We start from the raw sequence: 27,900 nt of genomic DNA, 5'->3' as shown, positions 1-27,900 counted from the left end.
GCGCTGGCAGTACCGGGGGCCCCGCAGAGGGGTTCGGGTACCCCGGCGAGGGGCGCGCTGGCAGTACCGGGGGCCCCGCAGAGGGGTTCGGGTACCCCGGCGAGGGGCGCGCTGGCAGTACCGGGGGCCCCGCAGAGGGGTTCGGGTACCCCGGCGAGGGGCGCGCTGGCAGTACCGGGGGCCCCGCAGAGGGGGCGCTCCCTGCGCCGGCACAGCCGCGGGCGGGAAGGGCGGGAAGGCGCCGCCTCTTCCCGCCCGCGGTGTCTCCATTGGGCAGCGCCGGAGCCCCGCTCGGCCATTGGCGGCCGCCGGGCGGGGTCTGGGCCGCGCTCCGGGAGAGCCGGGGCCGCCATGGCGGGGAGGGGGCCCGGGTGAGCTGGGCAGGCGGCGGCGAGGCCGGGCCGGGGCGGGGGGCTGTGCAGGCGGGCGCAGGAACGCGGAGCCTCCGAGGCCGTGCGCGGGGCCGCTGCGCTGTGGCTCCCGGAGGGGGTTTCCGCAGGGCAGTGGCATAAATGGCTCCTGGTTAACCCCTCACAGGCTCAACTGCAATGAGCTGAGAGCAAAGCCTCTTAAACTGTTGCTTCTTTTCTGCCAGAGAAAATGGAATGCCGATAGTACAGTAATTAGATATAATTCGTAGAAAAATCCCGAAGTTTGCTAGGCAAGGCTCTGAATAGTATATGGAAGCATTTTAATTGATTTTACTCTTAAATTAATCCAGGAGCGCAGTAGGATAGTTTTGGAATCTACCAAAAGATATTGTTATTACATATTGAGATTTTACTGTTATGTATTACTCGATTGAAGCAATTGTTAGTGTCACCCAGTAATGTGAGTTTCCAGGTGGATCCCTTCAACAACAGGGGACCCGCCCTGACAGAAGTTTGTATTAGAGATACATAGTATAATTATCCGGGTTGGGTTGGAGTAACTGATTAGCTCTGAAGTTTATAATGAAGTAGCAGTAGATGTCAAGGTGTGCGGGTGTAAACTAAATAAATACGTAGGGAACAGTTGCTTTAGCATTGTTCAACATTTGCGGATACAGATGTAAAGTTATACAGAGTTAATCAGTTACAAACAGGTCATTTTAGCCTTTTTCTTAGATGAGAAAAAGTCATGTTAAGCAAATACAAGGGAATTTTGCTGTGCCAGGTATAATTAGAGATATAACTTAATGTGGAGAAATCTTAACATTGACAAAGATAATCCTGTGAGGAAAAACAGGAATACAGAAATACTGCAATTTGGCCAGTTGTCAGCTCTTTATTGTAATTGGCTTAAATTAATGTGTTTGAGATTAAAAGTGGCAGGCAAAGTTTTTTCCTAGTAAAAAACTTTTTTGAATGTTTCCAGGTAAATGTTATCTGAGTAAAGTGATAAAATGAGTTTATAGATAGCCTTACATAAAGGGATAAAAGATTACAAGGAAACAACAATAATAATTACCGTCCAGTATGTCACATTTGTCTTTGCAGAGACTCTGCAAGAGGATGCTCTCAAGATAACACCTGCAGAGGAGAGAGAAACTACTCCTACTCTTCCTCTTCTGACTTTTACTCCAGTCTTGGATTGAAAGACTTTGACTTTCTGGGTGACACTTCTGTAGCAGAGGAGGATACGGACTCAGCTATCTTATATGGAACTTTGCGAGGAAGCATTGTTGGATTACGATACTACACAGGGATTGTAAGTGCCCGATAAATTACAAAGCAGAAGATAAAGTTTTTAGCTTCAGAAAATAAGATTTAAATAAATTTCAAAAATTCATAGAACTGCTGACCAGGTATAATTCTAATAGTTGGTGCTTTTTTTGTGTTTTTTTCCCTTACTTGCTGTATTCAGCATTCTTAATGGGAAGTTCTTAATCTAAAACTTTAATTCAAAATTGAATTAAGATAGCAAGCTTTCAATTCTAGTTTAGTTGTTTGGTAGCTCTGCTCATCCACATAAGGCAAATGAAAGTGACTGAATACAAGAAATTAGATAGATTTTTAAACTGTTTACACGAGCAAAAAAAGGATGTTTATTACCTTATAAAACATGTTAGCAATTGAAGATAGTTCTTGCTCTCAGGAATACTTTTGAAATCACTGACATCTATCAGGGAACTCTTCTGTAATGTGTTTGGTATTTTGAGGAAGTAGTAGATTATTGGACTGACTGAACAGAGTGCTATGCCAAATTAATCTTTAAGCTTCACGATGTTTAAGTTCATGATGTTATATTTCTTTAAATAATTTGCAACTAAATGAATGCATTTTGGTGTTTGTCTGTTTTGCTTTGTTAGGTTAATAACAATGAAATGGTTGCACTTCAGAGGGAGCCCAATAATCCTTATGATAAAAATGCAGTGAAAGTAAATAATGTGAATGGAGACCAGGTAGGCCATATCAAAAAAGAACTTGCGGCAGCATTGGCAGGGATTATGGACAACAAACTAGCAGTAGTTGAAGGGTAAGTGTGAATATGATACTTTTGATTCCACAAATATATGGAATCATTTTTTTGTTGCTACACTAGCAAATTCTGAAAACTATTTGTAAGTATTCTCTTTTGACAGAAATTACGGCTCTTGGTAATGTGCTTAAAGCTTCATATTTTCAGATTCTTTATTCTGTTGAACTATTTGCATACAGTTTGTTCTTTCCCATATATAATAAAATGTAGAAACATTAACGTGAGCAAATTCCTTTAAGATTGTTGTAGAACACTTAATGGCATGTTGTAGTTTGTATAAAAGGTTTACGCAGTGTGATTACTATCACCTATCTGGAACATTCTGTGTTTTGATGAAAATAAGCACTTTGGAGTACCTCTTGGTCAAGAAAGGTTTATTATTAAAAAAATTAAACAATTAAAAGATTACTGCTGTGGGTTTTTTTCCTGGTCTTTATCAGGATTGTCCCTTACGGAGCAAAAAATTCCTTCACCATGCCTGTGGAATTGAGCTTTTGGGGAAGAGAAGAAAACAAGGAAGCAGTGCTAGATCAGCTAAAAAGGCATGGATTTAAATTGGCTCCTCCTCTGAAAGGTAAGCGTTGAAATTTTGGGCTTTTAAAAATGTTTTGATTGAACTTGACACTAGTTGGAAGAAATGCTTATAGGGGCTTAATCTTCATGTTAGTCTTGTCATTCACAGAATGATTTTTTAACTTAGTTGGGGAATAATGCAGAACTCGCAGCTATTAATTTTAAACTTCATAAGAAGTATACTTTTGTGTCCTGTCTTTTATGTTACCTGCCAGCAATTGGAGAGGCATTTGAGCATCCTCAGGAATATAGTAGATTATGTAAGTTCCTTAAAAATCCATAATGATCCCCTGCATCTTTCTAGACTTGAAAAAAAATTTTAAGAAACAGGTTAAGAAACACCCTTTCAGGGTGAAGGTTTCAGGGAAAGTGCTGCTTTTTAGCAGAGTGCTAGGATGTGTATCCTACTAGTGAGAAATGAGCAAGTGGATGAGATGTCTCTGAACAAATAAGTTTAGTAAACCTGATGCTTTTCAGAGTGAGCCTGACACAAAAAACCACCTGTGGCTCCTGGACCTAGACTCTGTTCAAGCAGTGGTAGTCAGGAGTAAGGATGCTGCAGAAAGAAACGTTTAGTGAGGGATAGATATGTTTTACATATAGCAAGATTTCGATTTTTGTATTGTAGGTTCTATTGTGCATAGGTAACAAAAAAAGAGTTTGGAGTAAAAAGGTATTTTGTGTTATCATTATCATACTATCACCAAGTCAAATTTCATGTAATACAACAGTTTTTAAGAAACATGGTTGCCATCTTGAAGGATCCCAGTCCATAGCTGTGGGTCTTAAGCTTTGTGGAAAACCTTTGCAGTCGCTGAAAGTCAAGGATAAATTGAGGCCAAAAGACTAATGGTGAAAGATACTGTTTGATAGCCCACAATCTGACCGGCATTGTTGCTCATGAGCCAGAGAATGTGGAGATTGGGAAGTCATGGTATCACTGAATTTCAAAGTATTATCTTTTTAATGGCAAGTAGGTTCAGAATATGGTTTTGGATCAAAGTGGATTTCTGGGAGAGCTGGTCCAAGCTACAGCGCTCCGGTTCATGCTGCTGTACCATTGACAACTGAACAGGTTTGCATTTCACACTTAAACAGCTGGGAGCTGCAATTTTAACAGTGGGAACCCTTAACTTTTTCATTAATAAAAGAATGTTTCTGAAGTGGAAGTCTGTTGCTTTTTTTATTTCTTTTCTGACCACGGATGTCTTTTGAAGTCATCTTGAGCTTTTGAATTTTTTTCATTTTTTGTACTGTAAGCAAAAAATGACAGCTATGACAGCCTTGAGTGCTGTGTGATTTTGGGAGGTTTTGGTTGTTCAATAGTTTTTTTACATTGTTGTGGCATGTTTTATTTTCTCTGACCTAATGCTTTACCAGATAACAGGTATGTTAAGTTCTCAAAATAAAATGAGACTTCTGGATTTTGTCTTCAGGTTTGGTCTAGGTTGATAGGTGAAGGGTTGGGTGGTGCTTTGGTTTTGCTCTTTGTTTGCTCTTTCAAACTAGAGCGAAATAGTTACTTTAGTGAGTATTGCCAAGGATGTGAATATATTTAGCCATTCCTTCCAAAGCTCTTGCTCATATTGACTTGCATTTTTCTTGGTAAAACTGAACTTATTTTTTATTTGACTGTAGTGTAGCAAATCAGGTCTAAAATGGTAGACCTATATTTACTGATTGCTGTATGTCAAGTAATTGTAAATTAATAAAGTAATTGTTTATTTAGTGAGGTTATTTTTAATTGCAATACTTTTAATTGCAATTTTTGTGTTCATTTATTCAGCTTAAAGGTGAATTTGACAAATTGTTTGAGGACCTAAAGGAAGACGATAAAACTTGTGAAATGGAAGCAGCAGAGGTATTTTTTAAGTTAGAAACTGTTCTTTTAAAAATATAATTGCTTAAGCATCTAGATGTATATTTACTTTTGTCTGGATACAGAAGATACTTGAATCAGAAAAAAATCAAGTAGATACAGAGGACTTTATAAAAAAATTTTCTTCCAAAAATGGAGTGTCATATTTAGTATGGGAATAATGCATAATGTATATCTTTGACTTGCAGGCTATTGGTACACTTTTACTTCCCCATCAGAAGCAGGCTTTAGGTTGGATGGTTTCACGTGAAAACACTAATGATTTGCCACCATTTTGGGAAGAGAGAAGTAACTTCTATTACAATACACTGACAAATTATGCAGAAAAGAAACGACCTGAAAATGTTCTTGGAGGAATACTGGCTGATGATATGGGACTGGTAATACTTGCCAAACTTGAATTCTTTTTAACAAAAAATGTGTGTGCATGCTTCTTGATTGGTTGATCATTTGGTTTGTTTTCATCTGTGGAAAAGATGATGTTCTTTTCTATTATGCAGGGTAAAACACTTACTACTATTGCATTGATTCTCACAAATTTTCAAGATGGCAAGCCCCTTCCTGTTGAAAAGATCACAAGTGATAAGTTTTATGAGGTGAGATGAAAGAAAAAGCTTGTTTTAATGGTTGATATAGCAGTTAAAAATACCTGTGCCCAGTAAGTTTTTGTATGGTGAACTTTTTATACATTTTGTAGAAAAAGTTGTTCAAATATGCCAAACAAGAGGAGTTTGGGTAGATGAATTGAAGGGAGGTGGACTGTGTTATTTCAGAGTGTTTAATTGAGCTGTAGACTGTTATCTTAGGAGCGTATGCTTACATATAGTCTAGGGAAGAATTTAGGATGACATAAATGTCTTTGCTGTTTAGGAGTTTCTTACAGATTTCTCCTATAGGTAAGTTGTGGCTGCACAAATAGACGTGGTGTTTTTTCTGGGAATGGGCATGCATAATTCCTGTGTGGTTTGGAGGAAGTACCTGAAACAACCAAAGCGAGTAGAGGGTCTTGATGTAAAGTAAATAAATCAATCAATCTCAGTTTATATTTTTGCCCAATATTTGAAATGAGGAGAGGAGGGGAAACTACAGTTGGTGAACTAACACCAGTGTACAAACTCTGCTTAGTTAGTGTACTTAAGTGCTTTTTGCTTTCATTATGACGTGATTTTCAAGATGGTGAAATAAACTAAATGCTAGAATTAGTTGATGTTTTATGCAATATTCCCTGACAGTGTTAAGGCTAGGGGTTTGTTTTACCACACTCATCTAACTTTAACAAAATAATGCTTTGTGTTTGACCTCAGAATGTTAAACTGGGAAATGTTATTAGTGTGTTCTAGGACAGCTGTGTAGACTGAGATTCTCTCCTCTGCTTCTGTACAGTTGCATTTAAACTCTGTATGTGGCTGCTGAAAAAAAGAAGTTTATCAGTACCTTTGAGTGACTGACTTGCCACTGGGCAAGTCTTTCATGTTTCAGAGCAGTAATTAATCGATAGTCATTTTAGTGTAATAACATTGGCATTTTTTCCAGTTGCTACACTAAAGAATAAAAGTTTCCATTCCTCAATAGGAATCTGCTGCTAACAGCATGAACAGCGTTGGACGCGGACTTTGTAAAGGTGACAGCAAACTAATCTACTAGTCTAGTAATGTTTGCATGATAATTAATGTTATTACCTAGGGCACTCTTTGTCTGTGATCAGTGCTAGTCTTCACAAACCCTTGACAAACTATCTTGGAGCAGTAAATAAAACGTACCTTTAAAGTGTTTCAGTTGACACATGAGAAGATTAAGTGCCTTGCGATAAAATTGCACCCTGCTAGGAAAGTTACCACATTCAGGAAATGGATTCTGAGATCTTTTTGCTTTCCTTTCTCCTTCCTTGTAAGTAAAACAGGAGCACTTATGCATCTGTTAAAATCTTGTTTATTTAAACAGTAAATATCAGTAGTTAAATTGTAAGTAGGTTCTGTATTAAGTCACTTTTTTTGGAGGTATTTTAAGGTAATGAGGAAATTGCAAGTATTTAGAAGGATTTTATCACACCTCTAGTTTTCAGGTTGTATTAGGAGAATTTATAGATGTATATAAAAATTATACATGCTGTTAGTATGTTTTATAACTCATCATGCTCTTGAAAATGACTGAAAAAATGTATGGGGCTTGAAGTTTTCTTGCAGTAACTTTTGCTCGCTGTCCTCCCGTGGAAGGAATTTTAATATAGATGGTAGCACATGAGAAATAAAAGGGACCAATAAGGAGAGAAAACATTAGTATGAACTGCTTCTGGTGGAAGTTATTTTTGTCAGTTCTCTGGAAGGGAGAAAATGCATACTTTAATGGGGGTCAATATGAGTGTCACCAGAAAATCATAACCTTTACCAAAGCTGACGTGGCTAGCAGCATGCAAGATTTTTTTTTTCCAGAGCATCGAGCATTTTAATGAAATACTGTTTACAGCAGTGAGGGAAGAGCCTGTTTCTACTATCATTTAATCTGAAAAAGTGATGATAATGTCTTTCAAAGCCTTACACTCTCCCGCTCCCATTTCTGATTCTGTTGTACATTAAATTGATACCTATTTCTTGAATCTTTGAAAATTTTGCCCTCTTCAGGATTGTATTAAACTTTATTTTAGTTCTACAAATATATTTATACGTATATTTACTGAAGTTTAAATCTGGAATTCGAGAATGAATTTACTTACCTGAGTTATAGCAAAACTTTCTGCAAGCAATGTTGCTTTCAGTTTTGATATCAACTCTGTTCTAATGTCTTTTTTTTGTATGTTTGCTTCTGGTATGCTATTTTCATCAGGGTGCAGAGGTGACTTTTTGTTCACTTCGTAATAGAAGACCTTAAAAAAAACCCAGCAAAACAAAATAACATCTCCTCTGCAGTCTGTAATGTTGTCACACTTTTTCTGTTTATGTCGATGTTATTAGTTTTAGGCAATGTAGATATCATTATTAGTATTTAGAGGTGTGACCTGTAAAAAACCTTTACAATTTAGTGTTATTTAAAACTTTACCCTTACTGTTAAATGTACAATGCTTTCATTTGCTTTTTCCTATTTCTTGACAGTTTGGTTTTGACCACCTGCAAACCCAGTACACATTTTATGACTTTTTAAATATTTAAGACTGTTTATTTTTTCCTTTGTGATCATAATATCAGTAAGTAACACTTGTCCCATGCAGTAGTAAGTATTGTTAAACAGCTAAAGGTTGTTTTATTGGAAGTTTGTACTTGTTCTTGATCAAGTTATGCTAAAGTTGGTTTGATAACCAAGCTAAAGACTATGTATACTTTTCATAAATACCCATTTTTTCTTTGTGAAGACTCTAGCAATGTGATGAAGCCTGGTGTTTCTAATGTAAAAAAGTTCGGAACTACTCCATTGAAATACCCAAGTTGTCTTCCTAAAAGGTATATAGCTGGAATAGTCTTCTTGTTGGTTTGCTACATGGGTTTTGAGTAAAATTAAAGTGGTACTTGATTATAATTAATCTTAGTCTAAAATACGTACTTGTTCTCTTCCTCACCTTTCAATATTCTATGCTTCTGCTTACATTTATCCTAACTGTTCTGTATTTGAGTTGCACTTTGGAACATATTAAAAAAGCATTAACCCGTTCTGTGTGGCTTGTCACTGCGTGCTTGTATATCTCATTCGGAAGTAAAGGTGCCTAATAACATCTATGTAAGGCATCTAAAACCTGGCTAAGAAATAATCTTCCTTTTAGTATCAGTTGGGTTTTTAAGTGGTTAAGAAATACTTTGCAGGCATGCTTATGACAGAGACAGCTTTGATCTGATGAAGTTGTGAAGCTTATTAATGGGTCTGAACCTTCCCACCACAATAACCTCTTATAATTGATGTGAACTTCGGTGATAATCTGTAGCAAGTTTTATGAGTATCATTCACTCTGCAGCTGTTTCCTGTGCTTTCCCTTTTTCTAACTCTTCTGAAGAGAAAATTTTCAAATCACGGTATCTTGTTTGCAATATGCAATTGATTTGCCTTCTGCTCGTGAGATTTAATGTGTAAATTCAAGCAATAGTAGACTTGTGGGTTTGTTTTGTTCTGTTTTCATTTTTTCTTTCTTAATAATTATATCTTAGAGATAAAGCCAAGAAACCCAGACATTCGGGAAACAGTGACTTGGAAGAGTCTGAAGAATGGCTACTGCAACGAACAGAAAGTAAGTTGCAAGGATGTTTTTGTGGTTTTTTAATTGGTTACTGTGACACCTGGTGTCTTCCTTTCAAAGCCAAACTGGAAAGGATTTCTGATTAACCGGAAAAGGAATTAACTAAAATACTTGGGTTTTTTCTGTTGTTGTTTGGTTGGTAGGTTTAGGGGGTTTTTATTTGTTTGTTTTTTATTTAACCAGAACTTTAAGCATAAAATTTTAGAAATTGCTGAAAGGGAAAGCAATATTTTAATCCTAAATATTTACTCCAGTTGTAGTTTGTATTCTTTGCTGAGTGACTGGTGGTGTAACAAGCTGTGAGCAGGGTCAAATGGATGATGAAAACCAGAATTGTTAAGATTTTTAGAATTTGACATATTGACAATTGACATTGTTGTGAGGGCAGTAGGGTTTGAAAAACATCTGTTGTAGCAAATACCTGAAATGTGATCATGAAGAGCTAATAATATGTCATTTGTTGAACTAAGTGTCTTGCATGGAAAAAAATATTAAGGTCTGCAGGTACTCTGGAGTAAGCAGTTAAGTTTAGATTTAAAGCACTTGAAGTGAAACCTGTGCTAAACTATATATTTTTTAATGACTGGGAAACTGTGTTCCTATGAAGATTTGTAACTTAAAATTGATGTATAATATACCGTATTTTTGCACACATGCATGTCAGATGTCAAGGAATATCTGGAGGCTGCTTTTAGCCATATGGTTTAGTTTAGGCAGTCCTGTGAGGAACAGGGAGTTGGACTTGATAATCTTTATGGATTCCTTCCAACACAAGAGACTTTATATTATTGTACTGGAGAGGCGAAGTACTTTGGCTAACAATTTTGACTTTTATGAAACGTGTCATAAAAATAAATGTAGGCATATGCTCTGCATGGTGTGAAAAATCTGTTTGTCTGGCTTTTTACAGCAACTTCTTGTGTTAACCAAGAAGATCCAGGTTTTGTATCTGTTCTTCTACCTTCATCTGGTTGTTTAAAAAGACAAAGAAAGAGAAAAGGTAACGAAGGGCTGAATTGATAATTTCTGTGGTTTTTTAAGCTTAAATATTACACATTTAATAAATGAAGCATATGTCTTTTTAAATTGCTTTAATGCTCTTCAGGTGAAGAACTTCAGGGGTCCATAACTTCTACTTTGCTTTAAAGTGAACTGTTTCGCCACTAAATGGCTTCTGTTTTCTCAGGTACTGCTAGTGTTCAGTCAGTTGAGAAGAAATATTCTGGTGATGGCCCCAGAGCAACACTGATTGTGTGCCCACTGTCTGTCCTAAGCAACTGGATTGTAAGTGCTAAGCTGTTTTAATATGTAAATGTAATCTATATTGATTATGATGCTGTAGAAATAGTACTCCCTGTAGTCTCTCATGATAGTAAAAGGTCGTGGTTTTCCTTTTTTATGAAATAGCTTCTTTCACAAGGAAGATTGATTTGATAGAAATACAAAACTGGACTAGTATTGTAAGGAGAGTGCAGTTCCATCAGTAGTGAGCTCTCTTTCCATTCCCTGCTTTTGACTAGGCAGATTCACTTTGTCACTTCTGGAACTTGTGTGATTTACCTCTTTAAACAAGCTGCGGAAGGGGGAGGAAATGGGTCCTTTTTCTTACATGCTCAGAATGAAATATTCTCGTACTTCATTGATAATGCATGTGACAGTTGATTTACTAGAGGAGTTCAGTAATTTGGTGACACTGGTGCTGATCTGTGGGAGTAAATCTGCTATGGGGAAAAGGCTGAAGGACTGTTCTAGCTCTGTCTCTGCATTAGTTAAATTTTTTGTTTTCATGACATTTTGAATACAAATATTAAGGAGATATCTTTAGCTTGCAAGTTGTATTCCATTTGGAAGATTTTACTGTCTGTGGTTAGAACATTAGTTTAATCTTTGTAGGTGAAACATGAAAATCATATAATTGAGAAACATCAGATAGTGTAAACAAAGTACTTTTTGTCAATTCAAGACAAATTAAGTATTTTAAAAGAAAACTTGAGTCTGGTGCTTCAGAAATAAAATTGTTGATTTTTATTGTCTGTCAAGATTACTGTATACTGAGTCTTTCACAGAACAAATATAGAGAATATAAACGCTGGTTTTACAATTAATATTTGAATTCTTTTCTAACAGAACTTTTTTATGCTTAAAAAAAACTTAGGTGGTTAACCCAGTAATGAGAAGTAGGAAAAAACAAACAGTAAAAGAATAAACAAAGAGATGATTAAGGTAGAAAGTGAAAAAGAACATAAAAGCTCTTCCATTACAGTTTGTAAGGAACAGTGCATTTTGCAGTGCATATACCATCGGTTTGTAAACCAATACACTGTAAGAAGTAAACCTAGAGTTACCACAATGTGATGCAATGTCTGTTACTAATGATTGAGGTGACTACTTCTGGTCCATCTTCACACCTGGGTGGAGAGTAAAAAGCAACCCAAATTCAAATTGCTTTTGTTGTATAAATGGATGTAGAGCTAGAGAAAGTGGGTTTTAGGTAAGGCGACTTACAAGAATAATATTACTAATAATAACTTACAAGAAGAATAATTCCAACAATCATTTAGTAACATAATACGTTTTTGATTACTTTTGCCAACTTTTCTTTCAGGACCAGTTTGAACAACATATCCACCGTGATTTTGATGTAAAGATTTACGTTTATTATGGTTCTGACCGTAGCAAAGACCCATCAGTTCTTTCAGAACAAGACATTGTATTGACAACATACAACATTTTAGCTACTGACTATGGGGTAAGTAAATGAGAAGGTGTTTGAAGATTCCTTGCTGTTAAGAACTCGTAGTGTTTGGGCTAATGATGGCAGTATATTCAAGTGCTATTCTGGTAGGCAGTCAAAAGATTATAGCTGTGGTTTTGCTTTTACATACTTTCATATGTATTCACTGTGGTAACAGAGTTTTTTATTAACTGCTTCTCTACAGAAAATTATTTGATTGCAATTATGACAACTTAAGGAAAGGACTTTTTAAGGATAGAAAAGGGTGTCAAGTATGCAAATCTCCCCAGATGTTGGTGGCATGAAGCTCACATTTCTGTTGTCCTATCAAATTTGAAGAATATGGAGCATATAAAAGTATAATTTCATAGTTCTTGTTGCACATGGGCTTCAACCAAGTAGCTCGTTGCATGAGATGTATTTGTAAAGTCATGTTTTCATAGAAATGACAACCATTTTTGAAAGCTTGAAGATTACATCTTTAAATATGATATAAACTTCTAATTTGCTCTCTGATCCATTTTCCATATTGAAACGCTTCTTCTTTTCAGCATTAGCTTATTTTTACTGTAGCTCAAGTATGAGGAGATCATTAGCATTTTCCAGGAATCAATAAATCTAAAAGCAGGAAGGCCTTACTCTTAGTTTTGCCTTTCTGTGCGGATAAATAAACAAGATGCAGATAAATACTATCCATTTTTAACTGTGGGATTGTTGTATTAGTATCTTGCTTTATCCAAATTGAAAGGAAAGGTGTTTTAACTTGAATCAAAGATTAAAAAAAATGCTGTTTTTCAGATCAGAGGTGATAGCCCTTTGCACAAAGTCAAGTGGCTGAGAATTGTGTTGGATGAGGGGCACACTATACGAAACCCAAATGCTCAGCAAACTAAAGCTGCCTTAAATCTGGAGGGACATAGAAGATGGGTACTTACAGGTAAAATATTTGCCGCCAGAGGAAATGCAATGCAAACTACCTTAGTGTAGAGCACCATCTTGTGTTTCCCACATGGTGTTTCCATTTTGGCTTTTTTGGAAATCGTTAATGTCTGCCTATCTCAGGTTCATTTGGAATGTTTCCTTTGAGCAGTGATTTAGTTGGGTCTTCATTCAGTGGTTTTTGATTTTGTTTGCTTGGTTGGTTTTTTTGGTTTGTTGTGGGGTTTTTCCTTGGTTTTGCATATTTGTTTGTTTGGGGGTTTTGTGGGGGTGGGCATGTGTTTATTTTTTTGTTTTATTCAGTTATTAAGGTGGATTGAGAACTGTCTGAACGGCAGATGCCAGGGAGTCGTAATAAGTGGCACAGGGTCTAGTTGGAGGCCTGTCACTAGTGTTGTCCCCCAGGGTTCAGTACTGGGCCCAGTGTTGTTTAACTTGTTCATCGGTGACTTGGATAAAGAGGCAGATGCCTCCTCAGCAAGTTCGCTGATGACACAAAGCTGGAGAAGTGGCTGATTCCCCAGGGCTGTGCAGCCCTTCAGAGAGAGACCTCGACAGGTTGGAGAGATGGGCAGGGAAGAACGCCCCAAATTCAACAAGGGCAAGTGCATGGTCCTGCACCCGGGGAAGAATCACCTCGTGCACCGGCACGAGCTGGGGGTGACTTGCTGGAGAGCAGCTCTGTGGAGAAGGACCTGGGAGTGCCGGTCGACAGCCAGCAGCTGTCCATGAGCAGCAGTGTATCCTGTGGTCCAAGAGGGCCAATGGGATCCTGGTTGCATTGGGAAAAGCATTGCCAGCGGGTCAGGGAAATGATCCTGCCCCCTGCTCAGCGCTGGTGAGGCACAGCTGGAGTGCTGTGTCCAGGTCTGGGCTCCTCCGGACAGGAAGGACATGGAGCTCCCTGAGTGGCTCCAGTGGAGGCTGTGGAAATGATGAAGGGATTGGAGCATCTCTCTGAGGAAAGGCTGATGGAGCTGGAGCTGTTTGGCTTCAGTAAGAGACACTGAGAGGCGACCTCATCCATGTCTGTCAGTGTCTGCAGGGAGGGGTCAGAGGGTGGACCAGGCTCTGCTCAGGGGTGCCCAGCAATAGGACAAGAGAGAATGGTCATAAACTGATGCCCAGGAAGTTCCACCTGAACATAAGGAAGAACTTCTTTCCTGTGCAGTGACCGAGCACTGGAGATCACAAAGGGTGTGGAGTCTCTCTCATGGGAACTGTCTGGACACAATCCTATGCCATGTGCCCTAGGTTAACTCTGCTTGAGCAGGGAGGTGGGACCAGATGACCTGCTGTGGTTCCTTCTAGCCTGACCCATTCAGTGATTACAGAGAAAATTCAAAATAACTTTTGATACACAAGTTTGGTGGCAGTACAAGTAAAAACAGACCTATTTATGAAGTTAGCAAGTTACGTTTGGTTAGAAACTTACACTGATACGTACTTATCCAAACCTCAGTAGCTTTATGAAATCATAAAAACTGCCACAGGTCATGCAAGCATATGATCCTTAAATGTAATTTAAAGATCATGACCACTGGTGGTAAAGCTGAAACGGAAAGATAACATCCAACATCCTGACACTGAGAGCTGCAGTTTGCTCACTCTTATGTATTTAAGTGTTTTGTAATATTTTACTTAAAAAAATAATATTATACTTAATGACATGCCAACCTAGTTTTGAGATTAGGAGAAAGCACACAATGTGCACTTTGGTAAAAATTTGTGAGTTTTAGTTTCCTTGAGGTTTTACTGTCTTCATTTTCTGTTTAGGCACTCCTATTCAGAATTCTGTAAAAGATTTGTGGTCTCTTATTTCCTTCTTAAAACTGAAACCTTTTACTGATCGAGAGTGGTGGCACAGAACAATTCAACGTCCAGTCACAATGGGAGCTCCAGGAGGACTTTGGTATGAAGTGTTCCCAAAGGGTTTGTGAATGAGTATAACTAGCAGTGCTTGGGCAACATGACAAATTCATGTTTCACATTTAAATTTGAAATGCATGTATCATCAGTTCTTATTTCAATTTTTTTAGTTCAAATTAGTAAATATCAAATAATTAAAATTGTTTGTATTTCAGATTAATGAGTTATATTGTACTACTGGGCTTGAAATTTGTACAAAACATGAATTTATGCAGTAAACTGAAGAAAAAAAACCCAAACCAACCCCAGTTGAGTAATATATTGTCTATATATATATTTTAGGCGTTTACAGTCTCTGATTAGGAGTATTGCCCTTAGAAGATCTAAAACAAGTCAAGTTAAAGGAACACCCATTTTGCACTTACCAGAACGTAAAGTACTTATTCAGTATGTTACGCTTACAGAGGAGGAGAGACAAATCTACCAGTCTGTGAAGAATGAGGGCAAAGCTACTATTAGCAGGTAAGTCAGAGGTTTTCTTTATCCTGAAGATCGAAATTTAATACCACAAATTTATATTTCAGAAGTTTTGATTATGTTAGCTGTAGTAGCCAAGTGTGTCAGTTTGTATGTTGTAGGCTAATAATTGCAAATTATCTTCACATCTGTTCAGTTCTGAAGAGTGAAGCAGAGTGTTACAGAACTATATATTAGAAGTTCTGTCTTGTGAGAACTGGGAGGAGATACCAGATATGTAAAGAATGGCCTTAAAGCTTTTGTCACCATGTGTTAACGTTTCTTCTAGTAGAACATACTACGGGTAGCTTTTTGTACCTTAAGAAGAGCATTTGAGAAAAGGTAGTCAGACCGGAAAGTGAACAATCAGAACATCATTGTAACAGCTAAACTCTTATCATGTAATGTCATCTGTTTTTTCAGGCTGTAGTATTTCACACTAACCATAAAATTCTTACTCAGATTTTTCAGCGAAGGGAATGTACTAGCTCATTATGCTGACGTCCTTGGTGTTCTGCTCAGATTAAGACAGATTTGTTGTCATCCTCATCTTTGTATAAATACCTCTGCTAGTTTTTCAAATGGTGAGTGAATACTTTTTGGTTCCTGTGGTTTTTAAGAACAAGAACTGGCACTTTGTATTCAAGAACAGAAATATATTTGTGTTTTCCAAGCTCTCTAGCTTCAGCCATCCTCTTTTCAGCATGGATTATTGAACTTTCAGCTTCCTTCAGTTACTTTATTTTTTTGTACCATAATAGGTTTGAATATGTTTCAGGAGGGGATACTCGAGCACATTCTAACATATGAATGAAGTAATGAAGTATGAGTAGTTATGAAGGCCAGAAGCAAGAGTTAATAAGCTTTGACAGCCCATACAGAAATGACCAAAGAGGACCTCTGCAGAACCAAATGCAGAAGGCTCGTTGAAAAGCAGCATGTCTGTTGTTGTAATAATTTACGGAAGTGCTTTTATAGCAGATTTTTTTTCTTTGCCTCAGGAGAGAAGATGTAGAGGAGATCTGGGGAATGGCTTGTAAATTGATAGCTGTGTCAGCAGAACCATTGCCTCTTCAGCAGAATAGGACACTGTTGACTTTGTCACAGCTGTAAGGAAGGGTGAACACAGAGGACCGAGAGTGAAGTTTTATTTTTGACAAGCCAGAACTGTACAACTGCATAGCGTTAAAAATAGCGTTAAAAAACAGACTATACTTTCAGAAGAAAGTATAGTCTGTTTGAAATACTTTAAATTTGAGAATTTGCAAATGTAATATTTAGAAAATATTTTGAGATGCCATTGGCATGGGTGTGATTTTTCAGGAAACTGAAAGACCAGTGATATGGTCAGAACCTTTTTCAGAAGGTTGCTGTTTATCTTCCTTAAAATTACAGGATGGAGAAATTATTTGATAATTGTTCCATAATTATTTAGAAATTAATTATTAACTAGTAAGTATTAATTGAATTTCTTTACTTAAAAAGAAGCAATTTTAACTATAAATAGTGTCATGTTCATAAGATTTTTGCTACTTGAACAGCTGCCACGTGAAAATTGCTTGTTCTCATTAGGCATTGTGTTGCACGTATACTTACCACTGAGCATACAGTTGAGGTTCTTTGAATTCAAATGACTGTTTTTCCAAGTACGATTACTCATAATGTGTTTTGAATTAGTAGGTTAAAATTTTCTGTAGTATGGGGCATCTTGTGTTTTTATACATTGTAGGCTATATCCTCATTGTGTATAAACTATTCTAATTGCATTTTGACCAATGGAGCTGTTTTGATGCACGAGAGCTCAGAGTGTTTCCTTTATGGAAATCTCTGGGTTTAAGTATGTTTCTATATTTCCAGATAATAGAACTCCCGAAGAACTGCATGTGAGATTAGTGAGTAAAATGAAGTTGGTTCTGAGCTCTGGTTCAGATGAAGAATGCGCAGTTTGCTTGGAATCATTGACTCTTCCTGTGATAACACACTGTGCACATGTGTTTTGTAAACCATGTATTTTTGAAGTCCTCAGAAATGAACAGGTTGGTTGTTCTATGATTACAATTAATTATAATAGCTATTCGAAAGCAATGAACTAGTATCACCAGGAGGCCATCTAGCTATTGTTCTTTTAAATCATGGTGAACAGTGTAAATGTAGTTATCAGCTGGCTTACGAAAGCTATTGGTCTGAAGTCAAACTGTGGGGAGAGTAGCTGTCAAACTGAAAATACTCATGGACCTTACCTTACCACTGATCGAAGACCGATTCCGTAGTTCTCACCTTACTTTGTCCCTAGGGTCAAAGTGTGCAGCACTGTATGCCTCCATGTGGCTGGATGCTTCTTCACTGCTTCTGTGTGGTGTCATGTATGTGTATGTTGTGCTTAAAAGAGACTAAAGCTGTGTATTGGAAGTTGACTGTTGAACAAAAATTACATCCTTGCTCCATTTTCCAAGCTGATAAATTTCTACGGTGAAATAGCTGCTTTGTTAGAGGGCCATCTTTATGACCCTCTCTGGACTCTATCCAGAATAAACTTGTGGATGAGCATCTTTTAATTGCTTTTTTGAAAACCATAGTATTTATTTTTCTTGTATGCTTCTAAGCTGTGCTTTTCTTTCTTGTTTGCCCTTTCCTTTCTATGGTAGTCTTACCATATGTATTGAGTGCTGCTCCACTTACTCTCTGGAATTGTTCTGCCTCCTCCTAGCTAGAGTAGAGCTGCAACTGCCAGCCTAAACCTGGGTGTTCTTTATTAGGAGACAGCAGGGGACAGATTAGTCCCTGCTTGTGCATAAGCAGTCAACTAGATAGAGGTGGGAAGTGTTGTCTGTCTGGCTTGTAGATCAGCTTTGTTCTGTTGCCAGATACACAAGGTTCTGATGCAGATATCCCACTCTAGACTTTCTGAGAAATTTGAGGGAAACTAGTGTTGTGAAATTATTCTTTAAGGAAAGAGCACTTGCAGAGGCCTTTTTCCAGTTCAGAGGTTCTCGATGTGTCTGTGTCAGAGTTTGTGCCCCTGCTGAACCATCAGGTGTTTTTAACACGCAGAGAAATAAATTGGGATATGATGTGATGGAATTATTATAGTATATTACTTGACTTTACAGTCAAGTTGCTTACTATGTTTTACCTAGAAAGGACTGTGGAATCTCCAGAACTAGTGTCTTTGTCCAATACCATGTTGTTCCATAGATTACTTTCATAGTAGTGAAGTCTAAACAGAGGTGGGTGTAACTTCTTTTGAACTATCATGACTTTCTATAAGCCTTTCTTACCCTCAAAATGATTCCTGATTTAAACCAATTCCTAAGAAAGTTCTTGCAGCTTCCAGCCAGAATGCTGCCTGTGTTGAACACTGACTGAAAAGGGGTTGCAAGCGGAAGATTTGATGAGGGGATGTTTTTCTTTAGCTGTTTTTGCTCAAGATACCTTTGCAGCTGAGAGTGCTAAGAATAGTGTTTCACTGTGGGAATTTTCATGCCCTGTGTTTCCTTTGGATTGTTTTCTGTCTGTTGAAAGAAATGGAATTCTCTCAAGGAAGATAACAGAACGTTGTTAAAGACTTAAAAGCATTCTTTCCCACAGACATGGGGGGGAGGGGGATAGAGAGTTCAGAGTTGTGAAAACGAAGGTGGTGACCCTTTTCACATGCATTAGGCTTTGGTATGTAAGTAAGGCAAGGCTGGGGCCTTCCTGGTGCTTTTTGCCCCAGCTAAGTTTGGACTCAGTAGTGTGTATATGTTCCTGCAAATGCTGGAATAAATCTGTCTTCATCTGTGAGTGGTGGCCGTCTTGGTTGATCTGCATCTATCAATTTCCACACTGGCACACATCTAAATTCCAAAGTCAGGGAATTCAGTGTTTCCACGTGATAGGTATTTTTGCTAGTTCTGCATCTCAGTTGGATAGTCGTGTGCCTGAATGTTATAAATCAACTCTCTCCTAGTAAATAGCTCGGGGGAAGTACTTTTAGGTATCACCTTAAAAACAAAGGAAGCCAGCAAACTGCATACCCTCTCTCCAAAACAGCTTGTGTTCAAACAGGATTCTTCCAGGCAAGATGCCTGTGCTTTCCATTATTAATACAAATGACAGCATTAAGCGGTCAGTGAGCAATGAGATGTGAAGCTGCAAACACAAAACTGCTGAGTGAAAAGTTTGGCCTTTTGTTGTACTATGAACTTGGAGACCGTTTTATTTTTCTAATGTTAACCTAAAAGTATTTACCGAAATTGGAAAAACTTTTTAGTAGTTAACAGCTGGAGAGTGACCACCACCTTCATTTCAATCTTCTGCTAAGGCTAAATTCAGAGTCGTGCAAATAAGTGAAGATCCTATGCAAAAGTCCCAGTAAAGCTATAAAACGTCTACAGTAATCTAATGTCTTTCTGCATTCTTGTAAAAACTTGCCAGATATGCATTAAAACGTTTTTTCTTCTTTTAGCTGTTGATCGTGAGACATTTTTGGTCATTTTCGTATGCTTTTACTGCAAGTGTTTGGTGTCTGTGTTGGTACTGCTTAGCTGTGTTTTGTGTTTTGTTTATAATTGCAGTACTAAAGTGGAGAAGGGATGCAGAAAGACATGAGCTTTGTATTTAAAAAGAAAAAAATGTCTTTATGAGCACTGTTAGGATTTTTTTTTTTTTCAGAAAACCTTTTTCAGATTTAATAGAATTCATTTATTTTGTCTTGTCACTGGAGGATTTTTGGATTGGTGCCAAATCAGGAATGGTTCATTGGTTCACTACATTTAGGAGGCTGTTATTTCAGATTTGTTTGTGTTAAGATTCTGTCTCTTGAAAGGATAGCTTTATTGTTGCAATAAATTAATGTATTCAGACTGTGACTGCCGGCCTCTTTAATTGGCTGGCAGTTCAGTCCAGATTAGCAGCCCCCAGTATTCCCGTGGTTTGTGAGCTCTGCTTTGTAGCCTGTCTAAAGATGCCTTGGGTCTGTGGCCAGATTGCTATATAAACAGAACTAGCTAATTTTAAAGGGTTGCTCTGTTAGGCAAAGGTTTTTCATGTCTGTCATTTTTGCTTCACAGAGTTCTGTATTTGTACAGTGTACACAGTCTTTTTGTTAAATTTTGTGAGTCCTATGAAGGTGCTATTATATAAATTTTGCTTTATCCAGAGTATACTGCAGAGAAAAAAGCTTTTGGTGTTAAATCATGTCTTGTTTCTCATGTCTGCTGGGGAAAAAGAGAAGATACCCTGCTTTGTCCTGACAAAGCATATTTCATCAGACTGCTGTTATTTCTGTGCAGGCTTTGAAGAAAAAGGGTAAAAGGTCATTCTTTGTTTGTAACTAAGAAAGATAGTCTTTGAAGGATGGTTTATTTTTCTGATATTTAAAATAGTCTATCTCCCCATAGCCCAAGTATTTGCTTGCCTTAAAATATTGAGTTACTTATTTCAAGTATAAATATGCTCAGAAAGAAGACTGCTTTTAAGGAAGGCTGAGTGTTTTTAAAACATGTAGTGTTTATGTCATGTTAATGTTCTCACAAGTAAAATATTGTGACTGTCATGTCAGAAATGACAGTGTGTTACAAGAATGAATCTGAGGATTTTTTTACATGAACATCAATATAATATTTGTAAAGGTGTTCTTTAGTATTCACTATAAACAATTTGATTTAATACATTTCTTGTAATGTTATTTGGGCTTTTTTGTAGCCAAATGCCAAATGCCCTCTCTGTAGGAATGAACTTCAAGTAGAGCACTTGGTGGAATGTCCCCTAGAAGAGGAAATAGACTCCAGTAGTGGAAAGAAGCTTGAGCGGGAGTGGATATCCAGTTCAAAGGTACATTCCATTGTGTTTTATTGGGCTTTCATTATGGTTTTTTAGGGCATACTCTATTATTGTTATGTAAATATGCTGAATATATTATACATGTGAATAATAAAATAATAAAAGTCTGCCCAGCATGTCTAGCCAGCACAGAAGAAAGTGTGTAATAAAATCCCCCCGCAGACAAATTTTGCAGCAGGGAAACAAGACAAAAGGAAGACTAGTTGTGATTTGATGCTGGTCATTGTTCAGTACATAGATATGTGTTAATTAAATAAAACTTCAGTAAAGGGCTTTGTCTTTTGTTTCAGTTTCTGAAGATAGAGCAGTTTTATAACCACTGACACTTATCCAGCTCTAAATTTACTTTTGGAAACAAAATCTAAATAAATCCTTCTTTCTTACATCTTATATAAAGAATATATATTCTACTCTAGCGGGGGAAACTAAATGGGCATCATATAACACTTGTCAGATAAACTGGTGAGATATTGTTGTTTTATTTTGCAGACCTGTTTGTCAAGGTCTGCCACATGATTTATTTTTTTTTTGCCTAACTCTCGTCGTGCATTTGCTGCCAGAAATTAAATCTTCCTGCTTGTATTTTGACCTTTTTGTTTTGAGATTGGCTTTTCTGCATGTTACTTTTAATGAAGTAGTTGTTCTTTCAAATGCTGGTTACAAATTTATTCCCTGAAAATCTTTCTGTGGAGACCTAAGAACTAATTTAGGACATTATGCTCTAGAATAAATTAAGATTGTTTGTTTGTTACCTGCTGCTGTTACTTGCATTCTCTAGCTAAACCTTACGTGAGAAAACTGGCAGTGTTCTTCTGCCTTAAGTCCAGTTCCTTGTTCCTTTTGTTTCTTATGCTGGTTTCAGAGTGCTTCTGGTGTGTCCTTTTTCCCTGTCATCCCCAGTCCAAGGGTCTTGCATAGCTTATTTGCCTGAGTATTTCTGGGGGAAGCCTTTCTCAGTTCCTGACTATTGCTGTAGTAAAGCACTTGCCTTGTGGCTGTCCATTGCTTATGCCTTATTTTTTGGAGTTCCACTACTTTGTTCCTATTTTCCATATACCCTGGAGATAGGGGACTTGCTGCTTCCTGACAGTGGGAAGTATGTCTGGAAAACAGGTTGTGACCAAAGCACCCTCAATATCACCCTGTAGTTTGTGACCATTAAAAAAGCTCAACCCTTGGTTTCCTGTGGAAATTAAAAGAAACCCTACCCACAGAACTGGAGATTAGTTCATTTAACAGACATTACTGAACAGGGATTTCTCTCAGTTGATACGAACTTTATCAAAGCCACCTGTAGGAATAGAATCTAAGTTCATTTAATTTCAGATAAATGCTTCATTTAATTTCAGATAAATGCTCTTATGCATGCTCTGATAGAACTGCGGAGGGATAATCCAGCTGCTAAATGTCTCGTCGTTTCTCAGTTCACAACTTTCCTGTCACTGATAGAAAATCCCTTGAAGTAAGTAGAACTACTGTTATTTTTAATAAACATGTGTTTTTACAGTGTCTTAGAAAGATCTGTCAAAGAAAATAGAATTTTAAATTCACATTTCAAAGTAGAGGTCAGGATTTTAATCTATTTATTTCCTGTTGTCACAGAAAATGGCTTGTTAAGTTGAACATTTTTACTTTCTCTTTAGAGAATCAGGGTTTGCCTTTACTCGTTTGGATGGGTCAATGGCACAGAAGAAAAGAGTGGAAGCAATTCGGTGTTTCCAAAGCAACCAAGCAGGGTCTGCAACTATAATGCTTTTGTCTCTGAAAGCGGGTGGAGTTGGATTAAATCTGACAGCAGCTTCCTGAGTGTTTTTAATGGATCCCGTGAGTAATGGGTTGTTCATAATGATCTGGCTTAATCTAGGGGAAGCTCCTTTGGTGTTTTCCTAAGAGGTAGAAGGAAAGCCCCTCTGAGAATGAATTACACTGATGAGTATTTGTTAAAGGGCAAGTAGGACTTTTCTTCATTTGTTTCCCTGGCATCTTTTTGATTTAACACTGTATTTTTGTGCTGTCCATTTATTTACTGTGAATGAAAAGAATGCTAGTAGGACTACTAAAAGAGTGGTGTGACACCTTACAGTGTAGCATATGCTATCTGTTCCTTCTTTATTTCTTTCTGATATTTTTGAATGTGGTTTTCTGTTTGTTGTTTAATAACTTCAAAAGCTGTGAAGTGGAATTTCAGGAACAGTATATATTTAATGCAGTGCTTGTCTGTTCTAGTCTCTTCTGATGTTATTGTGAATTTATTTATAAATAAAGACATTAGTCTGAGGTTACTTTTTGTAGTCTTAGAAGACTGGTAATATTTAAACTTCGGAAGTTTTTTTCCTTTCATTAAAGCACTCAGGAACACAAAACTATTTGTAAGGAATAAAAATGTAAATTACATTTATTGATAGCAAAATGGTATTCTTAACAAAATTGGTTCATGTGTTGTGTCATTGTACAAAATCAAAGTTTTTCTGTTCACTTCCTCCACCACTGTTTACTCCTCTGATGTCCCAGTTTTTTGGCAGTTGGAAACTAAGACAAATTCTGCACTTAGAAACAAAACCAAAGTAAATGAAAATAATAGGGTAGCTTTGGACTTGGGCATCTGTTAATACCAATAGTAAAGCAAAAGTACTAGCTTGGACATCAGGCTAGTGGTAATAACAGCATGAAGGCAAAAGCTATTTATTTAATAAACTAAAGGAATTAAATATGAGTAAGAGTATGGAGAAGTTTTTCCTGAATTGCAATGCATCTTTCCCCACGTTGTTTCTGGGTGTGTTGCATTGATGGGTTCAGCTGGAAGGGACGTACATGACCACAACGCCATCTAGTCCAACCACTGCACTTTGGGGTTTTTTAACAATTCTCTGAATATTTGTGGAAACTGCAAGAGAATTTTAATTTTCTGTGAAGATAGTGAATGAGATAATGCACTGAGTATTGCAGCAAGCAGTTGTAAGAAAGTAAGCTAAGCCTTGTTAACACTGAGTCATCTACAGTATATAGTTGTACCTAACAAACCAGAGCCAAATAAAATTGCAGCCTTTGTACACCATTGAACAGCCTCTTCTCATCCTGCTGGTAACCATCCTGTGATGGTAACCATCCCAAGTGGCAGTGGTTGACTACTTGTATTAGATGGAGGGATAGTGGGACCATGATTCTTTATTGATCTCACTTTTGAATAGTCAGTGCCGAATCAGATCCAGTCACACATCAGCATTCCTTGAAGTGCATTAGCAACAATAGCAGGAATTAAGAAGCAGAAATACCTTGAGCCAGTGGCGTAACCAGTTTTTCAAATTCTGTGGATTTGTTGTAGCACTGTAGCTTTTAGAGGTCTGCATTCCTTCTCTGAGAAGTGTAATACCACAGTGCAAGGGAGAAATATTTATCCAGCCATAGATTACTTTCTCCCCCCGCTTTTTTTAAATTATTTGTTTGCTTGTTTAAATACAATCATAGCTGCTGAATTCTCACCTTTAGGAAGAAATACGAACCTTTAATGTAAGAGTATCACAAGTATGCAGATGTTTCTCTGAGGCTCAAGTTTCTTCATATTTTCCCATGTAAAATACAGTATCCTTTGTATGAGATATTGCAGAAAGGGATAGAGGTACTGCAATTCACTTTTCCTTTGCAGGACTGATGAGAGAAGAGTAAAGTAGTACATTTTGGTCTTCCTCAACTACAGCAAAGATAGAATGGAACATGCTTCTGCATGTTTGGGCCAGGTCTGTCCTCCAGACATCATCTTGTTCATACAGTTAGATTAATATTAGAATGGTTTGCCATATATAGCTTGCCAGGAACGTTCATCTTGCAGTGACAAAGATATAATTTGTTGTACTTTTGATCACTACCATAGATTGGAGAAACAAGACTTGTTTGGATTTTATCTTGCAACTTGATGTCTCTGCGTGTGTGTAGGCATCAGAGGTTCTTAGAATCTAAAATGAGTCATTAAGAGTACTTAGGTAACTTGCAGTATGTGGATGACATGGCAAGGCGAGCCCATTCAATGAGACTTGCTTAGCAGAGACAGAACGCTATTACAGTTAGGTAGATTTAATTATCTATTCTGTGAGACCTAGTAGTACTGTACCTTTAGATAGAAAAAACATGCTGGAAAAATGCACAGACTTGGCATTTCACAAATCCTTATATTTAGTGTTAAATCCTAAGCATAAGCAGGAACAGCTACACTATCATTTTGTGTTCAGCAAAGTTTCTTGTTTATGTAACATGGTGATTATTGTATATGCTAATGAAAGAGTAAGTGGGTTTACTTAACAGTCCAGGGACTTAGTTTACTTCTAAGTAACTGCCTGAGTTCAGCTGGTTTAGATTTTGCTATCAGGAAAAGAGTACTGAGGCAGTTAATATATGCAGTGTTTATTTCAGAATTAAAATAACAGGATTGTTTTGATGTCTTTTAGACTCCTGACAAACTTTGTTTTTAAAGCATTTACCTGAAGTTCTTGCTTGTTATGAATATATAACTGGAAGTTCTCAACGCTTTCTTTACAGCAGTATACTTAAGGAGTGAGACATTAGGTTGGGAGTAATTAATCTGCCAACAATATTTATTCAAGTGGTGATGGTACAATATCTGCTTTGTGATTCTGTGTGCATATTATTAGGTACTTTGAAGTGAGGTTATTTAACTTGTTCATTGCTGCTACTGCTAGGCTTGGAATCCTGCTGCAGAAGACCAGTGTTTTGACAGGTGTCACAGGCTGGGTCAGAAGCATAATGTTGTTATTACTAAGGTGAGTTGAGAGATGATCCCAACAGTTTCCTAGTTATGAATAAATATTTTCAAAAAAGCTTTACTATATTATAAAAATAATTGTGACATCATAGTCTCACCAGTAAACATAAATTGTGGTGTGATTGTTGAAGTATGGGCTTTGGATTGTAAAATTTTAATATTAGAAATCAGATGTCCCTGTTGAGCTATTTGGAGTGACTGAGATGGGGTAGTTTGCTGTTGCTTAGCCTGGCTATTACAGTTCGTTATCTTGAAGGTATATAGAACATTTCTGCCATTGTCATAGCAGCTGGATTAGCTGTGGAAGAGAGCTGGTCTGTCTCGTTAATATCCAATCACAGATGTATTACTTGGAAAATTGAAGACAAGTTCTCTTCTAATATAAGTAGCAAAGAAGAAATAGATATCCTTCCAATAAATTAAAAAAAAAAATAAAAGGTTAAAAAATTAAAATGCCAAACCTTTTCCTTCAACTGCTTTACAACCCTTTTCTTTGTGTTTTACTTACAAAGTAGTAACTAAATAATGTAACTGTACTTTAGGCTGCTTAGCATTTTTTTCCAAAATATCTTAATTTCTCATCCTAAACTTTTGTTTAAAAAAAAAAATTCACATCTTTATTTCAGAGTGTTTTTGTTTGCTTGTTTGTTTGTTTTTATTTCAGTTCATTGTGAAGGATTCAGTGGAGGAAAATATTCTGAAAATTCAGAACAAGAAGAGGGAACTTGCAGCAGGAGCCTTTGCTACCAAAAAGCCTTCAGCAAGTGATGTGAAACAAAACAAAATTAATGAAATTAAGGCTCTGATTGATTTATAGCTTCATCCTGTGGTATTTTCAGTAAATAATATATTTAATGTTTTAGATAATACTGTTCTTCAAGTTATATGTTCTATGCTAACTTTCAGTTTTGCTCTCTTTGTGCTCAAAATATAAATGCTCCAAATAAATTATAAAAACAAATTTGCTCCTAAATGTTAATTTAGAAGCACACGAACTCCTGAAATTATTCCAGTGTTCATTTCTTCAAAAGGTTGCTTATTACGTTCAATGCTTAAGAATACGTAAAAGTCCCTCAAAACGGAAATGTGTATTGATACATTCTAACTTGCAAGCATTTCATCTTTTTTTAGAGGTGAAAAGGTAATAAAAGGTACATAGTATGTGTTTTCTCCTTCAGACAAAACCCTTTAGAAATGAATTAGTTTTGTGTTTCTGTCTCAGTGTTGCCTGATAAACAAACAGATCATCTGGATTGTTTGTTTCAGAATAGGTGGTCAGTGACACTTTGTAAGGAATTTTTACTTTTGCAGGCTATGTCCAAAGATGGTATTTAGTTAAAAATTTTAAAATATTTTGTACTGTTTCTGAATAATATACAGGTGGAGGAGGGAGTCCCTCTGTTGATTACTTCACAGGACCTAGTAAAAAGGAAGTACTTCAGTTTGTAAAACACTTTCTTTTAATATTTTACTTACTCTTAGAAGAATTCCAATGATTTTTATAAAAGTGAAGGTTTTTTTGTTGGATAAAATGCTAGAATCACAGGCATGTATTGATAACATGCTATCTGGTAATTTCAGTAGACACTTTGAACAGTAAGACTGTGCTATATTCAAAGTAGATAATAACCCACTCACATGCCAGTGAATCAGTACAATAAATTGTATCAATTTGTATAATTGTACAATAATTTAAACAAATTATTTTAATAGCTGCCAGCTTTCTAACAGTTTTCTTGTACTGCTTTTCCACTTGTAGTGGAAAAACTACGTGTTTTTCACTTCCATACATGTCTTTATGGAATGCTGGTCTGCATGCTGCGTGATTTATGGAGGAGGAATTTGGTAAGCTACTCATGTTCAGGTACCACAAACTAATAAATAGCACTGAAGAATCTCAGTTGAGTATTAGTTGAATATTCTTGTCTGTTCCTTTCTTTCCATTTGATTCTGGTCTTCTGATATGTGTGTACCTAACATTCTGCTGCCTTCACCCTAATGCTCAGACTTCACATTGGAGGCAGAGGTTGCTATATCTGGGTCCTGTTTAGATTTGGGAAGTGTACTTGGCAGAAGAGAAGTGGAATCTGACTTTGCTTGTAATGCCTTTCACCTC

The 27,900-nt window shown here is 37.1% G+C and overlaps 1 protein-coding gene across 1 annotated transcript; it reads left to right on the top strand.

Annotated features, from left to right (window-relative positions):
• The first annotated feature begins 269 nt into the window (after window positions 1–269).
• Window positions 270–27,695, top strand: HLTF (helicase like transcription factor). The gene is given in 24 exon segments (XM_027716230.2): window positions 270–371; window positions 1,479–1,689; window positions 2,291–2,457; window positions 2,901–3,034; window positions 4,011–4,108; window positions 4,820–4,894; window positions 5,101–5,292; window positions 5,413–5,508; window positions 6,485–6,533; window positions 8,257–8,344; window positions 9,041–9,120; window positions 10,040–10,129; window positions 10,316–10,413; window positions 11,735–11,878; window positions 12,662–12,800; window positions 14,579–14,714; window positions 15,014–15,193; window positions 15,650–15,771; window positions 17,045–17,223; window positions 20,873–21,001; window positions 22,360–22,472; window positions 22,654–22,834; window positions 25,702–25,782; window positions 26,449–27,695. Coding segments are annotated over 24 exon segments (2,955 nt in total). The 5' UTR covers window positions 270–351; the 3' UTR covers window positions 26,602–27,695.
• The last annotated feature ends 205 nt before the right edge of the window (window positions 27,696–27,900 follow it).

The sequence above is a fragment of the Pipra filicauda genome, unplaced genomic scaffold (assembly GCF_003945595.2).
Source record: "Pipra filicauda isolate LSUMZ 115617 unplaced genomic scaffold, ASM394559v2 scaffold78_size3787270_pilon, whole genome shotgun sequence".
Taxonomy (NCBI): Eukaryota; Metazoa; Chordata; class Aves; order Passeriformes; family Pipridae; genus Pipra; species Pipra filicauda.
The sequence above is the reverse complement of the archived record's forward strand: the minus strand, read 5'-3'. Positions and strand labels throughout refer to the sequence as shown.